Source organism: Lissotriton helveticus, chromosome 6, assembly GCF_964261635.1.
Source record: "Lissotriton helveticus chromosome 6, aLisHel1.1, whole genome shotgun sequence".
Lineage (NCBI taxonomy): Eukaryota > Metazoa > Chordata > Amphibia > Caudata > Salamandridae > Lissotriton > Lissotriton helveticus.
In genome coordinates, this window is record NC_136067.1 from 166,034,661 (window position 1) to 166,057,141 (window position 22,481).

Sequence of the window (22,481 nt, forward strand, 5' to 3'; positions counted from 1 at the left end):
TTTTATTTAACTACTCTGTAAACGGAGATCTGACAATGTTTTTCAGTGACAACTCAATTCTGCCAACTATAGTTGATAGGTGTAAACTTTGACAATGCTGCTGAGCCTTCCATCCTTCAGATGACAACAAAATGATTATCATCCAACAGTGTCTCTTGACGAGGCTCATTATTCTTGAGAATTTGGAGATAAAGTTACCACAAGCAGCTCAAAGTTCACATAAATATATTACCCAGTGGTAGTCGCAACTGGGTAGTTATAATTAAGGCATCCTTTATATAGAAAATTCCTTTTTTGTTTTGCCATTAACTCTGGTGGCGTTTGAAGAACCTCCACAAAACTTTCCAAAAAGTTTCTGTTTGTGCCTAGTTTGTGCTTTAAAAGTTTTGGGGGGATACATCAAGCGGGGACTGAGAAAAAAGGGGGGTCCCAAAACACAAAATCCACATGCATTATCCATAGACTTCTTTAAGAAGCACTACCGCAAAAACTGAATTACACCAAATTTGGCAGGATCTAGGTCATGAGATTGTGCTTTGTGTAATATGGTGTAAATCCGTTCAGTAGTTTTTGAGAAATTAAGGTTAAAAAATATTTGTATATCTGGACGGTTGGATTCGAAAGCGCCCTGCTTGAGCGCGAATTCAAAAATGGCACTAGCTGATTGGTTTAGAGGACTCTTTTTCCCATAAGGTACCTCGCTCCTGCTGTTATTGGCTTGGAGGTTTCGAAATTAAATGCCCAACATTACTACTTATTATGAAGAATTGCTGGTGTTGTAAGAATGGAGAATAAAGGGTGTATAAGCGGGTGGGATGAAAGCATCATGTCCCCATAGTAATTGAGAAGAGGTCTGTAAGGCATAAGTATTGTTATGAAAGAAAGTGTACATTTCTTTTTATTTTGTTCTATTTTTTTAAAGTTGTGATCCCACAGAGTTGCAGGATCGTAAAAAGTAGGAAGGGGTAGACAAAATCCCTTTCCACTATACAATGGACATCTGTAGCCCCAGGGGGGAAGTTTCACTACAGAGTAGTTCATCATTACACCCTACTACTAGCTGTAAATAGAAAGGTCAGAGCCCTCCACACTCTAATAAGAACACAAAATACAAGAGGGAGAGGTCTTAGCGGAGAGGCTAGTCTCTTTCCACACCATACTACACACACCTGTTATCCAAGGCAGAAGTCTCAGTGGAGAGGCCAGACGCTCCCCATACTCTTCTATGCATACCCGTCATCCAAGAGAGCGGTCTCAGCAGGGAGGTCAGTCCCTTTCTACATCCTACTATGCACATCAGTTATCCAAGAGAGCGGTCTAAGCGGAGAGGCAATTCCTTCTACATACCATACTAAGAACACCCATCACCCTGAGGATAGCTGTCAACAGAGAGGTCAGTTCCTCTCCATACCCTACTATGCACACTCATTATGGCATAGAGAGGGGACAGTTAAAGTGGTGCTATAGTTGAGGGTTATAATAATATCTTACATTGCATTACAAAAAAACACTTTGAAATTCACTGGGAAAAAAAAACAAAGGTTAAAGCTATGTTAGGGTTAGGTGAGAGTTTCAGTGACAACATAACGTTTCAAATTAACAAAACCACTGATATTCACCAGTTAGAGTTAGCTCAAGTAACTATAACTCGTGCCCTAATGCAACTATAACTCGTGTCCTTGCCATACACTGCTTATTACCCCACATTTTACATCACTCATGACATCTTCTATGACATCATTGAGAATATCAATTTAAATTGACGAGAAAACTGCAAAAATCTTGAGTCCTTTAAAAGCTTTTGAACCTCGATTCAATCCAGTAAGCACGAAAGGCTGCATTAAGATAATGTGTCATTTTATAGTGCTTCATTCCAGCAGATGCACAGTTTCTAGAAACTGTAATGGTTGGAATTAACATCTAATGCAATGATACTCAATTTATCGACCTTCAAAAGCATCAAAGGTTCAATTAGCCATAGGAAGCCAAAGTGCTGAGCTGCAGCTCACATACAGATATTAGCAGGGAGCAATTAACTCATGTGCCCATCTTGCTTGATTTGGATGATGTACATGAATGTTAGAGTGACAGCAGAACCATATGTCACCCAGGCTGCACAAACAGCATCAAAGGTGTTTCAACAAGGTAAGCTGGCAATGCAAGCACAGCATATAAAATATGTAATGCTTTGTAAAGCCAAACTGAATCTGGTTACGGCACCAAAAGCACATTTTACTGACTCGATTGCACTACAAATAGTCTGAAGAAACACTACAACCAGACAGGGGAAACAAACATCTATCCCAAGAAATTATGATTTGAATAACATCAATAAGCAAAGGAAAGTTTAAGTATATATCTGATTTGGGTAAAAGCATTAAAGCTGGACAAGGCAAAGTCATTGCTGTACACAACTCTTAGTTCTCTAAAACATACAACATAATAAACATGAATCCATATTTGGATCACAGGGAAAGCATGTAATTACATGGATCTCTAGCTTGTCAGAAAACAACCCCAATGCAGCCACTCACTTTTTATTAACACAGTTAAAACGTCATGGCTTGGTGGTCAATGTCTGGATTGGATCGTAAGATATAAATACTGTTCTCAACGTCAACTACTAGCATTACAGCCATCACAGTTAACAATAGGCATGAAAGCATGCAAGAGCTTTTGTGGACATACAAGTGATTGAAGATGCCTGCACTTAGGCAAGAAGCAACACATCTATTAATTCAGTCCAATTCGCATTCACTAGCACTGTCCTGGTGGCGCCTACAGTACAAAGAGTGCTAGAACAAGCGCTACCTGAACCAAGATTCTTATCAGGCCATAGTGTCATCTTACTGCACGGACCAGACGGAGATAGCTACACTAAACTTACTTTTTAAGTCAGACACATTTAATATTGTCATATTAAAATAGTCAGAAAATGGAGAACCATCTCTAGATGAATTGTACTGGACTCAGGGAATTCTTTGAGGACAATGAAACTTCAGTGTAAGGTCATTACAGTAAGGGTAACATTTATGGTGTGTGCTAAAAGCGAACATGTATCCATGGTAAGAGGACATTTTATAAGTTGGATTGACACAAACAGCATTTATGACACCAGAGAAAAATATTATTCAGAAAACACACATCCATCCTAGAAAGACGAGGACACATTGAGAATTCTGGAGCACGCAAAACTTCAAGAGGGTTAAATGTCCAGCACAGAATACCAGAGGCTACAGAAGAGCCCCCAGCCAGGCACTAGTCCAGCTTGTGAGAGACAGTGAGTGCACACCAACTAAATGGCTAATTAGAACAGCGGAGTTATTTCATCAAGGTCAAAGATGTTTATGTTACGTCTTAATAGAGTTACATATACGTAGGAACTCGTGGACTAATTTAACAACACTATGCCATTTAAACTGTGACACTGGCTGGATTTCGAACCCTAGTGAGTGCCGAGAAGAATCTATAAATTGGATCTAGTGTGATTATATTGCTTGAGCAGGTGCCTCCCTGAATTCCCATTTAGCTTACTTGTGATTGTGCAGGCATTTTGATGTTTAACCCCTTCGGGCAGAGAAACACTATCAGTGTGTTATTTTCCTTCTCCTCCCCCATTGCAAGCCCTGTTGAAGTGGAGAATATCAGATTTTAGCGCCCTGAAGAAGGTGTTACCGAAACACGCGTCAGCACTGACTACAACAGGAACAATAGGAGATAATGATTAGATTATCTTTTTTTTTTTAATACCCTTCAGATATATAATGGTGGAAAGCAAGATATGTTGACAGATATTTAGTAGCGTTGCACTATCTATTGCATTGAATGCAATGTGACCTCTATTTTGTACATATAAGTGAAAAACTTGCTTTTCTGATTACAGAATACGCATACTCTGGTATTTGAACTATTAGATGCTTAAATTTTAGGAGCTACCTTTTGTTTCTTGTTGCTCTAATCCTTGTATATATTATTTTTAGTATGTTGGATGATAGAGGTATGTGTAGGAGTGGAGTAACTGCATAGATATGTTAATGCGCATTTATTGACTGTTTGGAGTTTGTGAGATTTATATTTATTATTATTTTTTCTTTTCTTTTCTTTGACCATTGATTGTTGTGTTGAAAAACTGAACTATATATAATTATTTATGCATTTTTTGATTAACACTACATACACAAGCACGTCGAATTATTTTCTTTGATTAAATATTATGTATATAATATCTGTGTCTGGTGTTTACATTAATAGTTGGGGCAATTATATGGGGAATGATTATCCCAGATAAACGTGAGATATTCCGCCTCATGTATGAGTTTGGGCAGGATAGTTCCTTAGTACTTTAACAAGACACGGCGACTCCAAGTGGTGTACATGCTTGGTTTTTAAACCATTTGATTTTCAGGAAAAAAAGAAGGTCTTACAAAGCACTGGACTGAGTTCGAACTTTCAAACTACTATTATTTGCTAGGACAGGCATTTTGTGACTGCAACAACTAGCACGCTATCCGGACGACTTGGAAAGCCTTGTCTGCTAGTGTGCAGCCCTAACATTGTAATGATTGAACAGTTTGGCAAGATGGCTCAACTCAAAATAAATAAAGTGAAACCTAAGGTTTTCCCCTTTGCCAACTCTCCTTCAAATGGACACATAGGTGTGAACCAAAATTTACAGACCTGAGGAAAATTCTATTGAGAACACTTAACACACTAGTCTTCAACACCTTATTAGAAAGGTACAATTGCAAAGCCTGTGATGCTGATATTATCCCCCGTCTCTATTGCTAGTTTGTTTGCAACTGTTAAATGGACTTGCTGAGGACAACTGGACAAGGTGTTTCCATGCTCTGCCACATTCCAAATGGGGTAACCGCACATTGCTTTGAAACAAGAGAAAAATCTGAAATGGGAGGTAACAGAGTTGCTACACATGTTCAGCCTAAAAGCAGTTTACAGCAAGAGTCAAAATTAAATGACACACTTAGTGTACACGCTCAACCAAGCCAGGAAGTGCGCTGGGACATGCATTCCGGACAACTCTCCGTGGCTGATCACACAGGCCCAAGTTGGCAACAAATTACCAGAGTTGAGCGAAGGGATATACACAGACAAAGCACAAGACATGATCAAATCCATAGCAGTAGAGTGTCATCCAAATAATAAGTAGCCTACAAATTTAGTTAGCAACACTGACCTCTCTACATCTTTACTGGATCCCTATCTCTTCAAAGAACGGAGGATGGGCATATGTTTCTCGCAGTCCTGGGAAGCTACGTACCCTCCTCACCATGGATCCCATTCATACACATTTTTTTGCAAAGTGGGTGTCACCTACTCTGGAGGACTCCTGAATCTCCAGGGAAATGTCACAACTACTTATGGAAGGTAGCTTTGTGAATGTGCCCAATATGATTCCCTCTCTCCTCTGGACAAAGTCATCAACTTTGCAACCTGCATGCTATTGGCACTTCCTCCAATCCAGCCTATAGCCTGCCACCAAAAAAAGCCATATTTTAGTAAGGACAAACAACATTAAATTATGTAGGTTGGCACCATTCCAATTCAGAATTAAAACCAGGCTATAGTTTGCACCAAATGGAATAAGTGAAGCGATTTAAAAGCAGAGCGTGTACTATCGCCAAGATTCTAACTATATTGACAACACCAGTGCTTCCGGATATCAATAATGTACTGCTGGATCCATAAGAACTCAGGAACCATTACAAATGATTATTCAAAGTACATGATGGAAATTAATTAACTCATTCAATGCAAACTACACAGGCATACGTGTGATTATCTGCATTGAATGAATGCTGAGAAATGATGAAAGAAGTGAAATAGAGAGCATTGTAGCATAGACAATAACAATACCTAGGCTGCACGAGCACGGCTTCATACAGAAACAATGGCCCAAATATTTCAATGGCAATGCTCAAAGGGCAAATAAATAAGCAGAAACGTCCTGCAGGTGTCATCACCAGGAAGGCTGAATGGGGGAAAATAAATCAGCTGGAATAGAGGAGCGATAGAAAGTAACTAAGTGGATGTACATTGTGATTGAAAAAGTAAGTAGTGCTACTTTCAATTATGAGTTTCGTTAAATAATTAATCATAACAGTCTAAAAACAAGAATGAGGGTAGGTATAAGGGTGTTGTATGTAAGTTAGCAAAGAATGAATTATGCAAAGAGGAGAAGAAAGACTCCTATCTGAAAGCAGGACTTGCCCGTTTGGATTAATTTCCTACCGAGCCCTTCTGATGGGCTTGGTAAGAAAGGAATCAGACTCTGTTTTCTAGATGGCTTCCGACAGGCTCAGAGAGCCCGTCAGCCATCTGGAAACCCTTCAGTACTGCCCCGGGCAGCTCTTTCCGGCCGAGGGAGTACAATGGCATTTTCCCACTGCGTTTCTGTGCCGGCCTTTCTGGCACAGGAAGACAGTGGGAAACTGTCTTTGGGGGCTGCCTACAGGGCCCCCATGTGTGATAGGCTGCCGAATGGTCCCTGCACCCAGTGGCAGACACCTTGGGGTGCCTGCCACCGGGTGCAGGGATGAACTGCACCTCTGCACTTAATGCCAGTATGCATTCCGTTTGGAATGCATGCTCCTATTGTTAAGTATAGGATTGCGACCGAAACGGGTTCGGTTGCATCCTTCCTGCAGGTCTGGAACCAATGACAAGAGGTCGTTCGGTTCCAGTTCCTGACCGCTGTCGGACGGACTCCAGTCTGTCCGACAGCGGAATCGGCCCCATAATTGTCGCTTGAGCCTTCAACTGGCCAGACTGAGCCAGTTGATAAGTTAATTATGTCGAATCTGCTCTGTAGCCAAATTAAATATCGGGCAGTTTTTACTCCTCATCGGTGAATTGCTTGCATTTCCGCCTCTGACTGTTGTACAATGTCTTCCATTGTGCAAGTAGGGCCAACAGCTGTGTATTTCTGATGCTTTAAAGTGCTACTGGGAGGAATTCTCAATGCCACACCGAATCCTACTAAGCTAATGACTAATCCTGCCTCATTTTTTGAGTAGTATGGCCAACATATTGCATGTCACATGGGTACTTGATATCATACAGGACATTGCACATGTTGTAGTCCCTGAATGTGTTTAATGTTCATTTGGAATGCCCATGTAGTTACACCATCATAAGGGGTGTAAATGCAAACAGTACACAGTGTCCACAGGCAGAAGTCATACTGTACCTACATACTCCTGAAGATGTTCCTTAATCACAAGCTTTACTTTGGTATTGTTTAGCTTAAGTGCAGATATTGTTTTTTCCAAAAGGTACAGCAAGGTGACACAGGATGTGTCAAAGTTGAAGTATATTTTCCTTTAACTGCTAACGAGAAAGTTGTTGTCAATAAGCACTCACTATGGAAATACTATTCCCACATTCTAAGCCTTTAACCAGGTGTCTTGGTTATTCTTCTGTCAGAGACATTGGAACTACATCACATGCACTTAATTTGGACAAACAACATGTGGGAAGCACAATACACCCTGTACATCTAAGAATCTTGCAACACCTCAGGGCCATTTCAAATGATGATCATTCCTATCCAGTGGCACGACACATAAATACACACCACAATGGCAAGGCCGAAGACCTGTCATATTTTGTGATAGATAGTGTCAAACAGAACCCCAGGGGGGGAAACAGACAACAAACCCTGCGGCGCATGGAATCCAAATACATAATCATGCTTTATTGTAAAATCCCAAACGGACACAATGCGGATGAAGCTTTAAGTGTACACCTCTGATATCTGCCAGCCGCGCCAGCAACCCAAACGCCTCCTCGCGCTCCACCTAAGTCAAAAACCCACTCCTCTGAAACATCTTAATTCACCATCTATTTGTAAACACACAACACTTCGCACTGTACATAGGAAACACTTACTCACCACACTACACTAGCTACTAGCCAGGCAGTGCATTGCGATCACAATAATTATTATCATTCATACACACTACTGCTCCCTCTCTCCCAACCTGCCACTTAGGCCCACTGGGGCATCATGCCTAGCATTTACTCGGGGACCTCACGACGTTCTCATACATAGAAACCAACATACAGCGGTAGAAAAAGTAAACACCACTAAAGTACCCCATTGTAAATATTGTGCCTAAAACACTATGACTATACTCGAGCCATCTTGCACATACGGGGTTCCAAACACATCACAACACAGCAGTCAAACTGATATAGGCCTCACGGCCCGGCGGTCACATGGCACAAGGCTCACAGGGGCATCAAGTGAAGTACGAACCAGAGATCCCCGCTACGTTCTCGTACAAAAGAAACACACATTAAGCGGGAAAATAGCAAATGACCCACGAGTACCATTAAGATGGAAATTTTGAGCCGAAATACTAAAGGTTTGATTCTAGTAACCTGGCACTTACGGGGTTCCACATAGAACAACACAACAAACAAACAGATCCATGACTCACCGCAGCTCCGCGCTGTTACAGAATGCGCGCGCAAGCCATTGGTTTTAAGCCACGTACACAAGATATTTTGTCTATGTCAATTGTTACACGCACATGCGGCCAACACCACGAGATCCCGAGTTAAAGCCACAAAAGAGAGGAATCTTATTTTGATTATACAGTTACAAAGCATTGATAAATGTGTGTGATCATTAAAAGCACTCGCAAGTATTTTAAATGCATTTCAATGTATTTCTTCGTTTACATGAATGTAATGCTATGACTACTTTCGGTAATCCCCATTACTCTTAGTGCTACTCGTCCTCGACCCAGTCATCACTCATGAGGTATCCCACAAGACAGGAAACAAAACAGGAAACGCTTTTAGGCTCCACCCCCCCTCCTGCCAGATGCTATAACACTCCCAACCACTAGAAGCATATCCTGACACACCAAGCAACAAAGGCCTGGACAGGGTGGGAAGTATGACTGGGTCGAGGACGAGTAGGACTAAGAGTAATGGGGCTTACCGAAAGTAATCATAGCATTACCTCTACGTCCCTCGTCCTCGACCCAGTCATCACTCATGAGGCATACTAAAGCAACGCCCAAGAAGGCCTTTGGCACACCCAACACAGCAAACACAGACCAGACACAAAGGAGTGCAGCAAGTGAAAGTTTAATAAACACACAGACTCAGAGCGAGGGAGCAACCCCCACAGCTTGCAACACCCCACAACCAAAATTGGTCCATCAGAAAGGGCACAATTCAACCGGTAGTACCTCACAAAAGTGGATTCGGAGGCCCAAGTCCCAGCCCGACAGATTTCATCAAGAGAAACACCATGAAAAGCAGCCCAAGAGGCAGACACGCCCCGAGTGGAACGCGCCTGAACCCCAGCAGGACAAGGCAAACCAGCACCGAGATAAGCCAGAGAGATGACGGCCTTAATCCAGCGACCCAAAGTAAGACGGGAGGCAGCTTTACCTCAACCAACCAAACCAAAAGGTCACAAAGAGGGAGTCAGAGGAGCGAAACTCAGCAGATCTAGCAACGTAAACAGACAAGGCACGTCTGAGGTCCAAAGAATGAAGCAAAAGCTCAGAAGGAGGAGAAGGACACAAAGAAGGAAGACCCAGCTCCTGAGAGGAATGAAAACGAGAGTGGATCTTTGGGAGAAACCTGGGATCTAAAGAGAGGACCACCGCGTCATCCAGAAACCGCAGAAACGGGGGAGAACAATGCAAGGCCGTAAGTTACCCCAGCCGTCTCGCAGAAGTAATAGCAACCAGAAACGCCACCTTGTAAGACAAGAACTTAAGGTCCACAGACTCCAAAGGCTCAAAAGGAGGGGACTGCAAAACACCCAACACCAAGGACAGATCCCAAGGGGGCACCAGAGACCGGACAGAAGGAGAAGAGAGAGAGAAACTCCCAAAATGGCTAGAAACCAACAAACCATCCGAAGGTTGAAAATAATCCGGATCCCGGAAGGCACGGATAGCAGACCATTGACCCCGCAAGGTAGACAAAGCAAAGCGCTTCCGAAAGCCATCCAGAAAAAACTGAAGAACAGAAGGCAAGAGGTAGGAGACAGAGCAAGGGAGGAACACCACCCAGAAAAAGAAGCCCAGTGTTTGGAATAAGAAGTCAAAGTAGACTTCCTACGAGAGGCCTGCATCACAGAGATAATGTGGTCGGGCAGACCACGGACCCCAAGAGGCAACCGTTCAACCTCCAGACCGCCAAGGAGAGAGGAACCAGAAGGGACGGAGACGGGGACCTCAGAGGAGAGGGGTACCGGGGCAGAATCCAAGGAGGACCCACAGCCAGGCCCAGCAACAGAGGAAACCAAGATCTCCGCGGCCAGTGAGGGAGAACAGCCACCACCTGAGCCCCCTCCCGCGAACCTTCAGCAAGAAGGCAGGAATTAGAGGAAAGGCATAAAGAAGCCAAGGAGGCCACAGGAGAGACAAGGCATCCACCCCCCATGTGCCCCGCTCCGGGGTCCAGGAGCAGAACAAGGGAACCAGGGTATTGGACCGGGAGGCAAACAGGTCCAGATCCGGAGTCCCGAACCTCTGGCAAATCAACTGAAAAGTCCAGGGAGCCAGACACAGGGACAGAGACGAAGGAAACCTCGGACTCAAGGAATCCGCCACCATGTTGTCCACACCCCGAACGTGCTGAGCAGAGAGGGCCAGAAGATGCTGCTCCGCCCAATCCGAAATGGAGCAGGCCACCAGATTCAGGGAAGAACTGCGGGTCCCCCCCTGGTGATTGATGTAGGCCACCGTCACCGTGTTGTCCGATCTCACCAGGACATGGCAACCCCTCAGATGAAGATGGAAGAAGCGAAGCGCCCTCTCCACGGCAGACAGCTCCCACCAGTTGGATGACCTGCGCAGCTCCGACGGGAGCCAACGGGCCTGTACCGTCCAATGATCCAAAGTCGCACCCCAGCCGGACGCGCTGGCATCCGTGGTCAAAACCAGAGGGGGAGGCAGATGGATACACATTCCCCTGGAAAGGTGGGACAAATCCAGCCACCACTGGAGAGCAGCTACAATGTCCAGAGACACAGGCACAGGAACAGCATAGTCCAAGACAGGAAAGGGGACCCACCTCTGAACATGCCACAGCAGAGGACTTAGATGAACCCTGGCCCAGGGGACGGTGAAAACAGACGCAGCCATGTGACCTTGAACCTCCAGCCATTGTAGGAGGGGAGCCACAGCTCGGGACAACAACTTTCTCAACAACGACTGAAGACGGCGAATCCGGGAGTCTGGTAGAAACACCTTGTCTGAGTCGAACACGGCCCCGATGAAGGTCCTCCGGGTGGCAGGCACAAGGTGGCACTTTGGCAAGTTGATCAAGAACCCATGATCCCTGAGCGTAGTCATGGTCAATAGAAGGTGACGAGACATGACCTCCAGAGATGGGGCCTGGACCATCCAGTCGTCCAGATAGGGGAACACGGATACTCCCAGGAGATGGAGATGTGCCACCAAGGGATCCACCACCTTAGCGAACACCCTGGGGGCAGACCGAAGACCAAAAGGAAGGACGCAGAACTGCCAGTGCTGACCCTCCAGGCAGAAGCGCAGGAAACGCTGATCTCCCACAGCCACTGGAACGTGAAGATAAGCATCCTGGAGATCGAGAGTGGAGAACACCCACCCGGACTGGATCAGCGGAATCACCTTCTGAAGAGTCTCCATCTTGAATGGGATCTTACTCACAAACAAGTTCAGACCCCGAAGGTTGATGACCACCCGGAAACCCCCTGTGACCTTTGGAACCACAAAGATGATGGAGTAGACACCCATCCCCATGTCCCCCAGTGGAACAGGGACAACCGCCTGCTTGCTGACCAAAGAACGAACACCTTCCAGCAGGCCAGATGGCGGGTGGCGTCCCGAGGAGTCGGAGTCACCACCACCCCGGAGGGAGGAGGAGGGGACAGGAACTCGATCCGGTAACCCCGAGACAAAACATCCAGCACCCACTTGTCGGAGGTCGTCAATCGCCAAGCCGGAAGAAACAGGCGAAGTCTCCCACCAACCACGGGCGGACCACCATCGAGACCGACCCCCTGGATGCATACTCAGGAACACTGCGGGCCAGACCCAGTACCCCGCTGGGATTTCTTCTGAAACTGCTGCAGAAAAGATCGACCAGTGCCACGATGACTCCTGAAGGAAGACTGCTGAAACCTGGAAGGTTGGCGGAACGACCTGGCACTGGAGAAGGAGGAACCCCCACGGGACGGAATCGGACGAAAAGACAAGGAATGCTTGCGCTCCTTAAAGACCTTATGCAGCTTATCCTCAAGAGAGTCACCAAACAGACTGGTACCAGTGAAAGGCAACCTCAAAGCCATGGAACATTGAGCCGCGTCCGTCTTCCAATCCCGTAGCAATAGGTTCCTACGGACAGCAATAGAGGAACCACAGGACATAGCAGAAGCCCTCACTGAATCAAAGGCGATGTCCGATAAGAACTCAGCTTGGCGCTCCATGGACTCCAGCAAGGCCGGACAGCTGCCACCCTCCTGCATCGTGGAAAACAGAGTCTTGAAATAAGACAACAAAGACTGGGCAACATAGACCCCATGAATCCCAGATCGAATAGCAAGATGAGAGCCAGCATAAGATTTCTTCAAAGCCGAATCGACCTTCCACACCGTCTCTCAGGATGTTATCATCCGCCATGGAAGGACGCCCCACAAGACTGGCCACAACAGAGTCCACCGGTACAGAATCAGGCAAGGAGTCCACCATATCCTGCAAAGGATAAAGCTTGGACATAAACCTGGGCATGGCAATGTGATCAGGGTCCTTCCACTCCTTAAGCAGGACATCCAACACAAAAGGGTGTACCGGCAGAGATGAGGCAACAGGCTTCCTAAACTGCGGCAAGAACGAATCCTGAGAGGTGCTGGGCGCAGAAGCATCAGGAAACCCCATATTCACCCGAACATGGGAAAGGATATCAGGCAAGAGATCCCTGGAAATGTACTTGCCCTGAGGCTCACCAGCAGTCAGAGAAGACCCATCAGATTCATCAGAGGAAGTAATGTCCGAGTAAAAGTCAGCAGCACTGGAATGACCATCAACAGACTTCTTGTTCGCCTTCATATCAGACAGTGTCTCCAGGATAAGGCGCTTAATCCGATCATCATCCCCCCTGGCAAGCTTCACAGGAGTAGCCGGATCCCCACTGGTCTCAGGGGAAGAGGAAGGCACAGGAGAAGAATGCTTTCTCTTGCGATGATGTTGGCCCATAATGAACACAAGAACAGCAGCAGCTGAAGAGTAGGAAAACCAATCCAGCAACAACAGAAGAAAAAACATCCGTCCAGTACAACATATATATACATATGGAAGGAACCGAATAGGCCGAAATAAATACAAAACGACCAATCCCAACGTTTGAAACTCCCAGCGCCAAACCGAGCAGCTGCAGAGAGTAAACCAAGCCGCCGGCCAATCACAACGGAGGCCGTAGTGAAGAGAAGCGAGAGGAAGGGGCGGAACTCCAAAAGAACCCTCGACCAAACAGGAAGCGCGGGCCGTCAAGGAATCCTGCAGCATAGAAGGCTCTGAAGCCGCTGTAAGCCTGTAACGTGCAACGGCCAAAGCACAGAGCACAAACAAAGCCCCTCGCAACGACAGGCGCCCGCCGACAATGCAGTGAGGAACGCCACCGGGGGAGCAAATGGACCAATAGCGCGCCCAAAAGACGGCCAAGCGCTAATCCAGCAATCGCCTACCTCTCCCTCCACTCGCAGCAGGACCGGCACTCACCCATGACGGGAACAGAAGAAACGGAGGACTCGAACCGGCACCATGCAGGATGAATAGAAAACCGGGCAGCAAGAACAGGGAGACCCGCGGAGCCACGCAACACAGGTCTCCCGAGCCTAGGAGGAGACAAGGAAGCCCAGCAGCCCAACTCCACAGCATTCCACGACGGTCCACGGGAGCCTCCCAGAGCCGAGCAGAGGAGGAATCCACAGGACAAGCGTAGCAGGTAAGTGCCCGGCACTCACCCAAGCGTCTCCCATCAGGTAAACCACCGACAAGAAACAAAACAGGATGTGCTTCTAGTGGTTGGAAATGTTATAGCACCTGGCAGTAGGGGGGGGTGGAGCCTAAAAGCGTTTCCTGTTTTGTTTCCTGTCTTGTGGGATACCTCATGAGTGATGACTGGGTCGAGGATGAGGGACGTAGAGGTAATGTAAAGACAATGACTTGCAATTTTAAAACACTAATTTTTCCATGTCTATCATCACTTCACCTGTTGCCCCGGCAACTCACTTGGCCTCTCTGTGGTTCCACTGTACTGCTATAAAAATGCCCATTCACTTTGGTGAACTCAGATGTAGTGAACAAGGCAGACTTGTCCGCCGAAACGCATCTGGTCGTTTTGGAATAAACATAATCTTTGATCATTATCCCACTGAGTCGGTGCCTGCTTTGAAACTATATATTACACATCAGCTCCTGCCATGATTTTTTAAAATACTACAGATTGCTTGATCAATTAAATTAAAAAAAAAAAATCTGCTGTCTGCGTTACTTCCTTTATTTATCATCCTATGAATTCACAAACTTGGACTTATGCACCACTGATTTACAGAGAACATGTTACCCATAATACTCCCACAACAGACAGATTGTGTTCTCCTGCCTTACAGTATACAGAGGTAAAGTATACTGACCTCATAGCATAAACTATGGCCATATTTAGCCCCTTAACACAATACAGAGACGGTTACCTCCTTACACTAAACTGAAACTGTTCATGCTCCTCTCTGACTGCACAGTGGTTGTGGATTCCTTTTCACAGTAAGTAGAGGTTATGTTCTCCTAGATAGCACAAACAGCGACCCTTTGATCATGGCTGCAAGCGATTTCACAGAACACTAATGCGGAAATATAATTTTGCCTAAACCGTTTGCCCTAAATTTCCAAGATGAATGGCATTCATCATTTGGCAAAAACTAATTCATAGAATTACTTTTTTCTTATAGCACTTGCCATCCTATATCCTGTAATTGGGTGGCGATTAACTCTAATACAAATGCTGCCCTCGGTGATTACCAAAACAAACTTGTTTTTGCCAAAATAAGATACACGTTTTTAACAGAAACACAGATGCAGATGGGAGGCGCAACGAAAACATAGCTTGTTTCAGTACCTGCTTTTTCGGTATTAGACAGGCAAAGTCAGCAGATTAGTGTTCTGAAGCAAAAATAATGGTTTAAGCCACGAGAGAGAGAGAGAGATCGAGTGTGTGTGAGAGTTAAGACTGGTAAGAGGGATACAGCAGTGCATTGAACACAAAATGGACAATATTTTTGGCGAAATAGACTGAATTTTCACGAATTTCACCAACTCGTACATAGTATGAGAAGCACTTGTCGCTGGTAACTTGAGTAACTTTTATCTGCAAATTTATACCTAGCAAAAGAAATTAATGTAAGACACTACCAGATTATGTGCTCGCAACTCATATTATACAGCTCATTCATTTCCTCACAAGATACAACTTTGTACCCGCATCGTGGAATGCGCCAGTGTATGTGGGCATCCACCAACTAGAAACTGGGTTTGTGCGTGCCTTCCTGACAGTACCGGCTCGGCATCTACGTAATTCGCACAGTAGACACGCTGCTAATAGTTCATAGCTCCTTCGGTGATTGGAGCGCCTTAATAACTGTTCAAATAACTGCTGTATGATAATACATGTCCAAGAATCACCCTCATTTAAAGGAACTCACGCTCTGCCAGCATCGCCATCTTGGAAAGGTAGAGGCTAAAGGTAGAGGCTTCAGAGCCGGAAATAGAAGCCCTTGGTACGCCGGGGACCCGATTGAGTAAGTTTAGGTCCCCAGTTAGATCTGGCTACCGCCTAAACTGCGCATGTGCTATGCTGAACTTTACACGCGACACTCCTGTTGCGCTCGAGTGTTGTATCACTGTAGAGCGCATGCGCGTGCTTTCCATTTAGCCAAATCACGCCTGCGCAGAAGGTATGGCTCGTGGGTATTCTGAGGCGTTCGAGCTTCTGCGCCTGGAAAAGGGAAGGAAAGGAAATGCATGAAAGAAATTAAGCCGGGTCTAAAGCAGCGGAGGTCGAAGGGCATTAAACAAGCATTTGCAATCGGTCTCGCCTTTTGCACCTTCGAAGCAGTGCTTAGTTTGAGCCTGTAGTTTCCGATGTTGAGCACCGGCACTTGATCATTAACACCGGCGCTTGACCACCAGTTAAGGTGACATTTATTTTGGCTGGTCGATTAAGTGATTCACCCAGAATCACAGTATGTTGGGCTGACGCCAATACTCGACTTGGTTCTCTAGCACCGAGGTCAGCAGCTCAGGCCATTATGCTACATTCTCTCCCTACTTTTAGGGTTTGATGGTTCCGTGGAGAAATGGGCTGGTCGAGCTGCTTCCTGACGAGAGCCCTGGCACTTATTTTTTTTTACAAATTAATCACTGCTTATAACAACTTTGGTTTAGTAGGTGCAGTGTATTTAAGGATCTCTCCAAAGGAGATGCATGTTTCCAATATTTTAGAAGGAAAAAAATGCCTAATTATTTTTAATTTAACCTAATTTGATTTATTTATTGTTATATACTCTAGTTCCATGGTCCCAATGATTGTGGCATCAAAGCTCAAAAACAATTATACATTTTATGAAGCAAACATCACATAAAGCTACTGCAGCAACACAAAGAATACAAGTCATGTTTCATTTATGTGACGGCTGCATTTTCAACATGACAAGATGCAAAATAACGCAGTAGTAATTCAAAATTTGCAAACATTCGTGACAAGAATTTTCAATTCTATTAAGGACTAGGAGGCGAGGATTATGCTTTCTCATTTCTTTAATGAAATGCTCAGCAGCCAATAAAAACAATGAAAAACTACAGTTCCCATGAACACTAGGGAATGACCATAGAGACTATCCTATAAAAGGTCCAAACATTAGTCCTTCTTCCTCTTTCTTTGTGGAAACAGTTCCATATCGAAAAACAATCCCAAGTAAATCAACAAAAACAGTTCCAAACACGCTGCAGAAATCCAAAGGATCTTGAAGCAGAAGATCGAGGAACACTGGGTCCGTGAACCAGGAAACACAGGAGACTCTTGAAGAAGAGGAGCAACTTCATTTCGGGTCTGAACCTGAAAAAGACACATAGCCGTAATATCCAAATAGTTCGAGGAAAAAGTCAAAGCAATCCAGGGGGGGAAAATAACAAGGATAAACAGACCTGCATCAGTAGGCAAGCAGTATACAGTACAAAACAATGCCAATAAATCAGAAACAAGGGTGGGATAATCCTCGCCTCCTAGTCCTTAATAGAATTGAAAATTCTTGTCACGAATGTTTGCAAATTTTGAATTCTATGTCAGGACAGGAGGCTCCGATTATGCTTTTTCAAAGCTGATCCACCACAACAGATGCAACATTAATAATAGGTTTATAATAAAACGTCTTGAAAACAGAATCTGAAGACCAATCTGCAGCTTTCATAATATCAAAGAGAGTGACACCCATGGAAAAAGCCTTAGAGGCCATCGCCCCTCTTGCAGAATGTGCACCAAAAACAGATACATCGATGCCCGCCTCGGACATCAGCCAACGCACCCAGCGAGCCAGAGTAGCCGGGGTAACAGGGCGAAATGGCTTCTGGAGGGCAATCAACAACTGACCTTGCATGTCTGTACGGAAAGTAGCAGTACTCACCTCATAATCTTTCAGACACTGGACAACACAAAGATTGGGATGATCAGGAAAAGAAGGATACGTAATGGAGGAAGTATTAGACTTAGTCCTCCTAGAGAGAATGAACGTAACACCCTCAGGGGTGAAACTACGGCCCGCAAGATCCAAAGCGCGGATATCAGAAACGCGTTTGCACGAAACAAGACACAATAACATGGTCAATTTCGCAGACAACTGCTTACGAGATAACATGAGATTAGAGGGCCAAGCCTCCAAAAAACGCAGAACAATAGAAACATCCCATAAAGAGACATATTTAGGAGCGGGAGGCTTCGCAAGACGAATTCCTTTAAGCAATTTGGAAATGAAGGGATGCTCACCAGCGGGCTTGCCATCAATTCGAACGTGGCCAGCTGAAATAGCGGAACAAAAACTATTGACTGTCCGATAGGCCAGACCTGAGGTGGCCAGGGATGTCAAGAAATTAATGATCAGACTGACATCCGCTGAAACGGGATCAACTTCCCGTTGAACACACCAATCACACCAGCGCTTCCACGCTCCTTTATATCGTTTGTGAGTATTGGGAGACCAGGCGTCACTAATGAATTTGGCAGCGTCGCTAGAAATGCCCGGGATCGTCCAACGATCCCCGAGATGCGCCATGCCAGTAACTGGAGAGAGCCGGACAGAATGAGGGGATGCGGATCTCCTAGAGGATCCAGCAACAGATTCCACTTCAGGGGAAGAAGGAGCGGAGGTTCGCAACACATCTCTAGGAGAACCGGGAACCACGCCTGAGCCCTCCACAGAGGAGCAATCAGAATCAGCTCCGCTCGAAACCGCTTGGTGTAAGCCAGCACCCTGGGAAGCATCATGAATGGGGGAAACGCATAACAGAGAGTCGATGGCCACTGTTGAAGAAAAGCATCCGTGGCCAGAGCCAAGCGATCCGGTCTCCAACTGTAAAACCGGGGAAGTTGCGCGTTGAGGCGAGAGGCAAACAGATCCAGGTGACACTGGCCCCACTGCCGGAGAATGGCACGGAAGACTCGAGGATGAAGCCTCCAGTCGCTGAAATCCCGAAGATGTCTGGAGTGCCAATCCGCAACCTGATTGTTGCGACCCGGAAGATATTCTGCAATAACCGTGATCTTCCGTTGCAGACAAAAATGCCACAAATCCTTGGCTATCTCCGCTAACACCTTGGACCGAGTCCCGCCCAGCTTGTTGACATAGCGGACTGCGGTCACGTTGTCCATCCGGAGAAGAATGCAACAACTCGCCTGAAGGGGAGAGAAACACCTGATCGCAAAGGAACCCGCTAGGAGTTCCAGACAATTTATGTGGAGAGACAACTCCTGGGGGGACCAACGGCCCCCCGTCGAGACAGACCCGCAGCGGGCTCCCCAACCCCACTGACTGGCATCGGATTCGACCACCAGTTCCGGAGACGAACCGAACAGGGCTCGACCGTTCCAGGCCTCCATGTGGTCCAGCCACCACTGCATCTCCCACCGCACTTCCTCCGAAAGAGGAATCTGATCCGAATAGCGGAGGCCTTTCCGGAGATGTTGAATCTTCAGGCGTTGCATCGCCCTGTAATGTAGAGGACCCGGAAAGATCGCCTGAATGGAGGACGCTAGCAGACCTACCACACGTGCTAACGACCTCAATGACACAGTCTGTCTGGAAATAACAGACGTCAACTCCCTCTTGATGTAGCGCAGCTTCTGGCTGGGCAAGAGAAGTTGGCAAGACACCGAGTCGATCAGAAAGCCCAGAAAATCTATAGATTGAGTGGGGACCAAAACTGATTTCGGAATGTTGACCAGAAAACCTAGAGACTGCAAGAGTTCGATGGACCACTCCAGATGTTGCAGAAGTCTGAGAGGACAATCCGCCATAAGGAGAATGTCGTCCAGATATATGATCAATCTGACTCCCCGCGACCGTAGATGTTCTACCACTGGTCTCAGTAGTTTCGTAAAGCACCATGGTGCTGACGAAAGGCCGAACGGGAGGACCTGATACTCGAACCAACGGCCCTGCCACCGGAATTGGAGAAATCGACGATGGGGTTTGTAAATCGGGATGGACAGATACGCGTCCTTCAGGTCCAGACGGACCATCCAATCTCCCTCCCGAAGGAGATCCCGCAAAAGATGGATGCCCTCCATCTTGAAGTGTCTGTACACTACCCCGCTGTTGAAGTCTTTCAGGTTGAGAACCAAGCGAGACCCGCCTCCTTTCTTCTCGACCAGAAAGACTGAGCTGACAAAACCGTTCAGATGACGGTCGGTAGGAACGATCGCTCCTTTTTGTAGGAGAACGTTGATTTCCTCTGAAAGGCAAGTTTGTGCGTGATGGGAAAAAAGCAAAGGAGGGGGAAGACGGGTCTGATGCAATGGGTGACAGAACTCTATTTTGAAACCCTGGACGGTTTCTAGCACCCATGCATCGTTGGAGATCATACGCCAATTGTGCAGGAAAAATTGCACTCTGCCCCCCAACATCACATCGCAAGCTGAAATTAGGCTCACCTGCAGCGCCGGAATCTTGGTAATGGCCTTGTTGTCCACCTGATCGACCTTTGCCGTATTGGCCCTTTCCTTTGCGGGAGGGGTAGAAATTTGCACGAGTGGAGTATCCCGTGTTATATTGTCCACCACGTTGCTGTGAGGCTCCTCTCTGGGACTGCTGCTGCGACCCACGGCCGAACGAGCGTCCCTGTTGACGTCCGGCCTTGGCAAAAACCGGACGCATGGCCCGGCGCAAGGACGCCTGCGCCTTGTTAATTCCACTGAAAGCGGAGACAAATTTAGTCAGTTCTTTTAAAAACGGTTGACCAAATAAGAGGCCCTGCGCCTCTGGACCTGATTCCGAAGTCGCCAATTCCGCCAATTTGGGATCTAACTTGAGCAAAATGGATCTACGCCTTTCCGCAGAAACGGCTCAATTTACATTCCCCAGCTGGCAGACAGCCCTCTGCGCCCACTCAATGAGCTCATCTGGGTTCACGAGAGCAGAAGCGGCCTTAGCGTTGAAGCCTAAATCCAGAATTTTGGAAAGGGGACCAAGCATGTCCAGCAACTTATCCTGGCAAGACCTCCAGGAACGGTCCAGGCCCTTCTTAGGGTCCTTTGAATATTTCTTGAGGTAGGTGACCATCATCGGGTCCACCTCCGGAGTTTCGGCTAGGTGATTAGCAAGGTCAGGTCTCGGGCATTCTGAACGGAGCCTGGCCCGAGCCGTCGCCTCAAAAGTCTGGCGAATATGTGCCTCAATATAAGCGGCCACAGCTGGAGCGGGCAACCACGATGACGAGTGAGGATGGACAATGTCCTCCGGCTCAAAGTTGAGCAGGGAAGGACGGTCAGGGGCGTCAACAAAATGCTCCTTGCGGAGACGTTTCTTGGGAGGCGGAGAGTCCTGATCAGAAGAGGCCTGAGCCTGATCGGACTCCTCCGCAACACGCGACGCTGAAGATTTGGACGTGTCAGTAGCCAAAGTCTTCGCTAGCCTCTGAAAGTCAGACTTATGAGGATTATGAGGCGATTTGGTGGACTTCTGGGAAGGAGGCAACCAACCTTGCTGCATCGCATACTGGTTTAAATGGCGCTTTAGGGGATTGATAGCACGAACAAGCGCCTTATTAACAGAAAACTGCACACCTTTATCCAATTCCTCCACCAGATTATATTCCAGAGTGTCATCCGCTTCATCATCATAGAAACAGTCATCATCTGCGTCATAATAGTCTGCCATTGCACTGCAGTGCAACAATTCAAAGCCCACAAGATGACAATATGCAATATACAGTATCAAAGATACAATGCCGGGGGAGTGATAACCCCAGGGCAGGCCAAAGAGAGCAGGAACAGTCCAGACTCTAAATAAACAATTGAACGTGGAGGGAGTGAAGCCTGCCGAATTACAATCACTCTAGGCAGAGCCTATGCACATGAATAATTCTACCAAAGCACTTTCCTGTGCTCCGGCGTCGAACGGGGTCGAAAGGATGAAGGCTGTGGGCGAGAGCGCTCCAGAAACGCTTGTTCTCTCAACCGGCGTGAGGAAAACAAAGCCTCAAGCCGGAAACAACTCAGTGCGCATGCGCGACACCGCCGCCCTCAATGCACCGGCTCGAGAGCGCTCGCGCTCTCCGAATGAACCGCCGACCCCTACTCCCGCTCCACAAGGCAACCGGGCACAAGCGGCCAGGCGCAGGGAGGCGAACACACGCTCCCAAGAACACGCCGCCAACGGACGAAAAACACCAAAACCGGGAAATATGAAAAACTGAGTCGGAGTGCTCCAAACTTGCACAAACACCGCGCGCAATGCAGACAAAGCAGCGGAACACAAGGCAAGTGCAATATATCAAAGTAAACAGCATTAAAGTAGCATGAGCATGTATAAGAGAGACAAATAGACTTAACTGGCTGCGGAGCAGCAAAGAAAGAGGAAGAAGGACTAATGTTTGGACCTTTTATAGGATAGTCTCTATGGTCATTCCCTAGTGTTCATGGGAACTGTAGTTTTTCATTGTTTTTATTGGCTGCTGAGCATTTCATTAAAGAAATGAGAAAGCATAATCGGAGCCTCCTGTCCTGACATAGAATTAGAACACCCAATGACATCTAACAGTGCCACCACAGGTTTTCCAATGCATGATAAAGGCATGGGAAGACACATCTATCATTATTGCAGCTGGATTAGTATTTGAATTTAGAAAGGAAATCAAAGTTTAGGCTTTTTTATAATGCAGGCCTCAGCTGCACATGTTTCT

The 22,481-nt window shown here is 46.4% G+C and overlaps 1 protein-coding gene across 2 annotated transcripts in view; it reads right to left on the reverse strand.

The window, feature by feature from the left end:
• PINX1 (PIN2 (TERF1) interacting telomerase inhibitor 1) overlaps positions 1 to 15,871 on the reverse strand; it is a 533,850-nt gene extending 517,979 nt beyond the window's left edge. Inside the window, exon 1 of one of the 2 annotated variants that reach the window (XM_078647562.1) lies at positions 15,734 to 15,871. In XM_078647562.1, the coding sequence (XP_078503688.1) occupies positions 15,734 to 15,752 (19 nt within the window). In that variant the 5' untranslated portion in view covers positions 15,753 to 15,871. Of the gene's footprint in view, positions 1 to 15,713 lie in introns of both variants that reach the window. The other variant, XM_078647563.1, reaches the window with a different exon arrangement.
• Between the last annotated feature and the right edge of the window lie 6,610 nt (positions 15,872 to 22,481).